The following is an 8635-nucleotide window of genomic DNA, read 5'->3' on the forward strand; positions in this document are numbered from 1 at the left end:
TTTGAACTCTTCTAATTTGATTTATATGTTTCATGTTCTTCTCAATCTTTTCGGAAATCATTTGATTACAATAACAAATCTAGTGTAATCCCATAAATAGGTCCGGAAAAAATTACACATATCTTACTCCTACCTCGAAAATAGAAAATTGAATCTATTTGTGATAGATCCTCCGCTCAAGAATCATTTGAAAACAAAAGGGCAAAACAAGGGATACAAAGTTTGACAAGATATTCCTATTGTATGGAGACCTTTTAATTTGAAGCAAAAAAACAAAAGAATGACCATTTTCCACTCAGGCAGTAGTGAAGTTAATATTTTTTTTAACAAATAAAGGAAACAACAATATGTCCAAGGCTAAGCGAACAAGAAACACCTTTTTTTCTAAATCTTTGAGTGGAACTTTATGAAAGAGTAAATTAAAAAAAATCATGATTAACATCCAAGCCATTTGAAATATCAAAATTCAACATGCTGCTGCAGTAGCTTTCCCTCTCTTCTTCAGAAATTATAGTGCTGCTGCTCTTGATGCATGTTGAGTTCGAATTCAATGAAGTTGGACTTGATGAAGGTGTTGATTAAGTTGACAAAAGAGATTCAAAGGTAAAATTTTGCCACTCACTTAATTGGCAATTTTGTGAACTAAAATTAGAAATATTTGATGAGAATTGCTCCACATTAGGTTGTTGCATGACTTGAGCTTCGCCATAAAATGGAAGAGATGGAATATTTTGAATAGGGGTTTGAATTTGGCTAGTTTGGACAAATTGGGACAATTGGTTTTGGACATGGGAATTACATAGTTGATTTTCTTGAAAATTACTTGGCAATAAGAAATTTTGGTTTTGGTTTTGGTGGTGGGAAGAAAAGAGAGAAGTGGCTATTTTCAAAATCTCAGGATTTACTAGGGATTGTACACCTAATAACCTTGAAAGATTCACTTGAGATGAATTGTAGAGTGAAGTGTTAAAAATGGAAGTAAGATCAAGAAGATCAAGACGAGGACTATGAGTCACTGGATCAATTCCCATTCTCAGAAGCTTTTTTCGAATGTGTGTATTCCAGTAGTTCTTGATTTCATTATCAGTCCGTCCAGGCAAGCGACCAGCAATGGCAGACCACCTATAGTCAAAAATGATATACAATATAATGAGCAAGAATCCAACTCTAGAGTATGACCCAATTTTTTTTTTAATTAACTTATGTACGTCGACAATGAATTTTTTTTTTTTGGGTACTTAATTTCATTTATGACAATTACTATAGTAGTTACTTTAGTTGGAAAAAGTTCTAAGCTATGGAGAAAGTAGAAAAATTGTAAAAATGAATTATGACTACAAAAAGTGATCCTACATCAAAGTTGAAAATATTAACAATGAATTATGACTAAAAAAGCGAATATATCTTTTAAATGATTTTAATTAAAAAAGGAAAACTTACTTGTTTCCAAGAATACTATGCAAATGGATGATTGTCTCTTCTTCTTCAAAGGAGAATTTCCCCCTTTTAATATCTGGCCTTAGATAGTTAGTCCAACGTAGCCTACAACTCTTTCCACACCTTTGAAGCCCTATAAAAACATATTTACAAAAAATAGTACTGTTAAAAAACTTTAAAATACACTTACAACTTATAAGTAAGAAAAAGGAGAGAAAAATTAGAAAAATACCAGCATTTTTAGGAAGTGTCCTCCAATTTCCAGAGCCATGTTTTTGAATGTAATCAATGAGTTTTTGATCTTCTTCTGTAGTCCATGGCCCTTTCTTAAGTCCATTTTTGTCGCAACAAGGTGGTCTTCCCATAGTAAAAATTATAATATACTTTAGTTTTTTTTAATAAAAAAGAATACTCAAAGTGAGAGAAGAAAAATAAGTAGTATGTGAACTTGTTGAGATGTGAAGAAGAAAACAGACCGTAAAGAAAGTACATGTGGATTGAGTGTGTGTGTTGTATTATATAGTGAGGGAGAGAAGCAAGGGAAAAATAGAAAAGGAAAAATAAGAAGTCAAAGGGATTTGGTGCCGTCCTTTGTTTGTGATCACTAAATGGGGGACGTGTCCCTTCTCTTTTAAATTAAATCAACCAATGTTTGCTCCCAGGATAAAATCAACAAGATAAGAAGCAAAAAAAATATTACTTTATGCCGTCTACCCTAATACAAGTATTAATAATTATTTTTACGGTTCGAACTCATAACCTATAAGCCATACGAAAATAACTTTACCATTTCTTCGAAACTCCCTTGTAAGAAGCTAGTACAAATATATATATTTAGGGTGTGTTTGGTATGAAGAAATTTTTTTTTCGGAAAATGTTTTCCAATTTTTCTATGTTTGGTTGGCTTAAATGTTTTGGAAAATATTTTTCTTATGAACTCATTTTCCTCCAATTGGAGGAAAATATTTTCCTTATCAAGAGAAGGGAAAATATTTTCCAAAACTCCTTCTCAACCTTCCCCACCCTCACCCACTCACCCCACACCCTCACACCCACCCACCTAACTTCACCCCCTCTCTTCAAAAAAGTTTTTTTTTATTAGAAAATTTCAGTTTTTTTTCCGTCACCACCCACACTACAACCCCCGCAAAAAAAAATTAACTTTTTTTGTGTAATTTTAAATTTCTGTTTTTTCGTTTTTCTGCATCACCTACCCACTGCCCCCCACCCCACACAAAAAAAAGATGTTTTTTTTTATAATTTTCAAATTTCTTTTTTTTTTTCTGCACCACGCACCCCCTCCCCCTCCCCATCCCACTGCCCCCCACCCCGCAAATTTTTTTTTTTTTTTTTACTTTTTTGGTAATTTCAAATTTCAGTTTTTTTTTCTACACCACCCACCCACTGCCCCCACCCCCACCCCGCACAAAAAAAAGTTTTTTTTTTGTAATTTTAAATTTCTATTTTTTCGTTTTTCTGCACCCCCACCCCCGCACAAGCGGATCACCTGAAAATATATATATATATATATATATATATATATATATATATATATATATATATATATATATATATATTCAATTTTAGTTTTTTCATCTTTCGATTTACAAGTTCGAAATTTTACAAGTTCCAAAGTTATGAGTACTGAGGTTTATCTGTTTGGAAGTTTACGGGTTCGAAATTTCACGGTTTCGAAAGTTTAGCGGTTCGAAAGTTTATGAAATTTGTGGGTTCGAAAGGTTGTTGGTTCGAAAGATTATGACTTCATGTTTATTGTATCTAAATTATTTATGAATACTCTTGAGAAGTTATTTTTCTTAATTTGCGTACCAAACACCGAAAAATGAATAAGATTATTACTTGTTTTTTAAGAAAATATTTTTTTGGAAAATATTTTCTACGAAAAATATTTTTTACGAAAAATATTTTCTACGAAATACATTTTCTACGGAAAATATTTTCCGTTATACCAAACACACCCTTAATGTATGGATGTATATATCAGCCTTTAATTAGCGTTTCTTTCTTTTCCACTTTTTCTTTCTGAATATGACCATCAAATTCAAATACATCATATTCTCCAATAGTTGGCCTTCTCTTTGTTTCGGTATTCAAATAATTAGCTGTCGTCAAACTTTGAAGAAGCCACGTATCCGTCCCATTTTTTGAGATGATATTAATTGGATACGAAAATTTAAGAGAAAAAGTAGAAGAAGAAAATGTTTAAATTTTGTTGTCCGTTACCACTTAATCATGGCATATTAATTAGTATGAATTGGTGTAAAAATTGGATGCTCATTCATATATTTTTGAAAAAAAGGAGCCACTAAATGAATATGTAAAAGATATATGAGTTTAAATTTTATTGTATTGACGGTCTAAAAGCTCATGTCACTTAAAAGCAATTACATGTAGCTTTATCTTTCTGGTTAACATGCTATTAACAATATGGTGATGTAAATATAACTTAAATTTATGTATCAAATAAAAATTAATTTAAGTTATATATGTTGAGAGTGCAAAAAACTTTTACAAGTTATTTTTTAAGTTAACTACGTTATTTTTTTAGGTTATTGAATTATAATATTTTGATAAACACATACCTATAATTATAGATAACTTAACCGGAGTATAAAACTTAAACTCAAATGCGTATAGCGGCAAAAATTTGGACCGGGCGATGTTCTAGTCAAGCTAAATGAACGTGTAAAATAAAACCCACAAAATTTAATTCATTAATAGAGTAATTATTAGTTAAAATTTTAATTCTTTAATGAACAAGGCAGTATTATTTTTAGCTTATTAATAATGTCAATAAAACCTTGAGTAAGCTACGTGGAGTCATGCAATACGCTTTGTGTCCTCTTCGTTAAGACCACAGCCAAGAAAATAAGCAAACTGTTAGCCAATCAACGATTTTATAATCCAATCCATTAGTTGTTCATGTGTAACTTCCCAGATCTTTTTAGTTATTTCCATTATTATTAGCATAAGATTAAAGGTTGGAGGTGGGGAGTATAGAAGTATCATCTAATTTTGATATTTCACTTGCCGTTGTGTGTATAATAAAATTTTCCGTGTCTCAGTCCATTATTATCGCAATAAAACAAGGATATCTCTCTTCTCTTTTTCTCTCTTTATATAATTCTTTTCTATAGAGATGACGTGGCACCATTAGATTAAAAGCATAGATTAGTTACGGGTTGACGTGGCACCAGATGACGTGGCACCATTAGATTCATTTCTATATTAGATTAAAAAAGGAGAGAATGAAGCCGTGGAACCGCAAGCGGTAAGATCGTCCCGTATGACTTATAAGTTACGGGTTTGAGACGTGAAAACAACCACTAATCTTGTATTAGGATAAATTGTCTATATCACATCCCATAAAGTATGGCCTTTTTGTAGACTTTGTGTGAATATGAAATATTTTGTGCAACGAACTGAAAATAGAGAGAACATGAAAAATTTGGAAAAGAAAATCGAAAGGGCTAGATGAGGACACTTGTTGGATACGGAGAAAGAGAAGTATCCTGCTTTGATATCACAGGAACAGAAGAGCATATTATTGGCTTTTTATGGTGTTTATATTTCAGACTTGGAAAAGTTAATTAAATTCATGTCAATATAGTAAGGCTAATAAATACAAAATCATGAGCAAAAAGTCTCACCCTTTTTCCACCTTTATTGCTTGACAGAGCAAAGTGTGTATTTTAGGTCAAACATTATTTTATGCATCTATTAAGATTTCTGCTTCTCTTTCTTTCCCATGCATGCTGTTCTGTTTGACTTACCACCTCCCAAGCACCCCCCCCCCCAACTCCTGCTTGCTTGTGTACCCTTCTCACCTTTGTGTAGGTATATCAAAAATAATTTACATATATATACTATAACAATATAGAAAAAATTATACTATATATTCATGCATTTGAACCTATTCTTCTAACATGTAATTTGTCATATATAATTTTTTTTGTTAAAAATCTGTAAGTAAATAAAAATATACACTCTCACAGATTAAGCTTTTAGATAAGATGATTAGACGATTTAACTTCAATATGCATGGTATATGAGTGGGCAGTACGTAACAATTTAGGCCCAAATTATGGAGCACGTGAACTCATGGTATTTTCTCCAAACTAGTTATTTTATGTGCATATTTTTAAATTAATTTAATATTATTTATTTCCCCCTATACTCTAAAAAGACTGAATAGTATATTTAATTAAATATTGAGTTATTTACCAAAAGCAAGAGGGATCAACTCACACTAAATACTGTCTTTTTTTTTATAGTGCATCCATATTCTAGAATCCTAAATTCTCTTAGATTGAAGTCCTAATTTCGAGTTTCATCACTGTCTGTTATAAAAAAGAATTTCCACGTATTTGTTCCATAAAAAAGAATCTGCATACCTATATGTACGTGAGGGCCGTTTTAAAAATATAATTAAGTAAATAAAAGTATGAACTTCTAATAATTTAAATTTTTAGATAAGATAATCACATAATTTATTATATGTTAAGTTACAGAGCCCACTTTTTATAAACAGTTACAATAGTTACCATCTTTTAGATGATGACCAAATGGTATAAAAAAGTTTAACGGGCAACCAAATATGGATAATCACGTACGCAACCAATATATTATAATCACACTTACCTATATATTTATCTTCCCGTAAGACATTTGTGTAATTGCAAAGTACTGACTCTGATATTGGGGTGACATGATTCAAACTCGTTCCCATATAAGGGTTTTGTCAACATTTGGAAGATCTCTTTGGACATAAAACTGAAAAAGCTACATGAATATATTTCTAAAATTCCTATGAAGTAACAGTAAGGTATGTATGTAGCCCAATATAGAATAAGCTAATACTGACAAACACATAACCTTATGATATGCTGTTTAGGCTAATGTCTCAGTGTTTGGTGTCATGAAAGCATATTTAAAGTAAAAGATGAAGTTTAAGAATGCTGATTATGCGATTAGTTCAAGTAGCAGTATATTTTATCGAAGAATTAATCCAAATAGCTGCTCACTCTACCACTCAAATTAAAAATAGTCGGTGAATGTATAATATATACATAATTTATATATTACATGTGTATAATTGTGTATAATAAATGTATAATCTATGTATATGGTTAGAAAAAGTAAATAATTAATATGGCCAGCTATTTGTGTAAAACTCCCTATTTTATTTAACGAACTCCTAATCTCATATTCTCAAATGGATAACTACTTGTCCAGACAATAGAGTAGGTTTAACACTTAATTTGTTTTTTTAAATTTATGATACTTATAATTTAACGAATGCTTACATCTGAATACTTGAATTGGTAACAACTTGTCCAAATATTAGAGTTTGCTTGTGCATGGTTGCCAAAATTGTTAGTTTAATTTACGTTATAAAATCGGCCAGCAGATGTACATGTGTGCAGTTTAGGTGGATTTATTATCAAATTAAATAGTAGCGTATTGTGCATATTCTATAGCGAGTTGTTCGATTTCTCTAACAAACCCCTGAATATAATTATTTTGCTAATAATGGTTTTTAAAAAAAAATAAATTGATGAGGTCCATAGCTATTTTTAGAAATGATATCCAAAGTATTAGTGGATGGTATTTTGTTGTTTCTATTTTACGAAATCCAGGATCATTATATTAGTATTATATAGGACCGGTGTACCAATAGCATTTACAGCACTATTTTAGAGCAAGGTCATGCACACATACATTTCATAATGCCATTCATGTAAAATGATATTCACATAATAATTTAAGCCACATGTATTGACGATATAAATAATTTTTAATATTAATGTCAGTTAATTAATTATAACAAACTATTACTTTATTTTTCAAGTTATATTATCATAATGTGTAAAATTACATGTTATATAGCGCAAAATATATATATCTTTAAACACAATGCACAAAAATCATAAGCTGTTTTGCATACTTTAATGTTTATGAATTTACTTGACTCTCTCCTAGTATTATAATAATTATATTAATGAATTTAAAGGTCAAAGTCGAGAAATTTCCAGAAAATGTGGTCCTCTGAGTGCTTTACGATCTTCCCATTTGATTGGTATACGTGGAGGCTTTGATTAATGGTTGACATCTCTGGAAAGATCGGAATTATTATTAATTATATTTTACGAGACTATCAAAAATAAACAAAATAATTGATTAATTTAATTTAAAATTTCATCCAAGAAGATTTTTACCATATATCCTATAACATGATAACACGTCAATAAAAATTAATTAAATAATTGTCAAGACAGCGGCATGATATTAACTGTCACAAGCGTAGAATCTAATTGGCCGGGGAAATCGTGCAAATTACTTCTAAATGTTATAAAATTCGTGGTTTTCTTTTATATATAGAGATTTGACTGCAATAAATTTTTTAATCTTAGAAGAACTGTACTTCCAACAGAAAAATATGAACTGTAGTGAGAACCGTGCCACGTCGAACATATCGTAGATACTTGGTTTCAGCAATTTCTTTAGTAACGTAGTTATAATTAAGCAATTGATTGTGTACAAATTAAAGAATCCCATTTGTTATTCCCCAGAAAATGGCTAATATTTGGGATGGATAGGATTCATTCATAATCAACTATAGGCCTCCGTTTGGGTTGTAAGAATAAAAGATATTCTAATAGGAAGCGTTTTTTTCTTTAATGGGCCTTATACAATGCAGATTTAGATTTTTCGAGGCTTGAATAAGGTAACCGACGCCAGGTGTGTATACAGGTAAAACCGAGACTAATGAGTACCCCACTTTTCCGGTGAGGCAAACGAAGTAAGGACATGACTGCAAGGAATAGAAATCAAAGCCAGGAGCCTCTCGTATCAAGGCCCGAGCAAATTACCTGCCCTCGTAGCCATCGAGACCACGCCCCCGAGTCCGGTTCGAGTTCCAAGACCTCAGAGAGCATTACTAAACGATCGTGCACGATTAACAAAGGGCTGTGATATCCGTGTCCAACCGGATATCACGGTGTGAATCCCGACCCGTATCAACGGTAGATCAGTGATTAGCAAAAAGAAAGATTTTTACCTTTCTTAGAATTGTGCTTAGGGTAAAACTCCCCTATTATATAGACGGGAAGCTGATTATTTATTAGGGACATTGTAACACGCATATCAAAGCAATATATATTTGTTTCCTCTACTT

At 31.3% G+C, this 8635-nt stretch overlaps 1 protein-coding gene across 1 annotated transcript; it reads right to left on the minus strand.

Annotated features, from left to right (window-relative positions):
* Nucleotides 1–308: 308 nt before the first annotated feature.
* On the minus strand, nt 309–1930 carry LOC107792762 (transcription factor MYB102). The gene is made up of 3 exons (XM_016614995.2): nt 1670–1930; nt 1441–1570; nt 309–1122 (listed from the first exon to the last, which is right to left on the minus strand). Exons 1-3 carry the CDS (start codon nt 1800–1802, stop codon nt 579–581), a joined length of 807 nt encoding a protein of 268 aa, XP_016470481.1. The 5' UTR covers nt 1803–1930; the 3' UTR covers nt 309–578.
* Between the last annotated feature and the right edge of the window lie 6705 nt (nt 1931–8635).

This window comes from Nicotiana tabacum, chromosome 23 (genome assembly GCF_000715075.1).
Source record: "Nicotiana tabacum cultivar K326 chromosome 23, ASM71507v2, whole genome shotgun sequence".
NCBI classification, from domain to species: Eukaryota; Viridiplantae; Streptophyta; class Magnoliopsida; order Solanales; family Solanaceae; genus Nicotiana; species Nicotiana tabacum.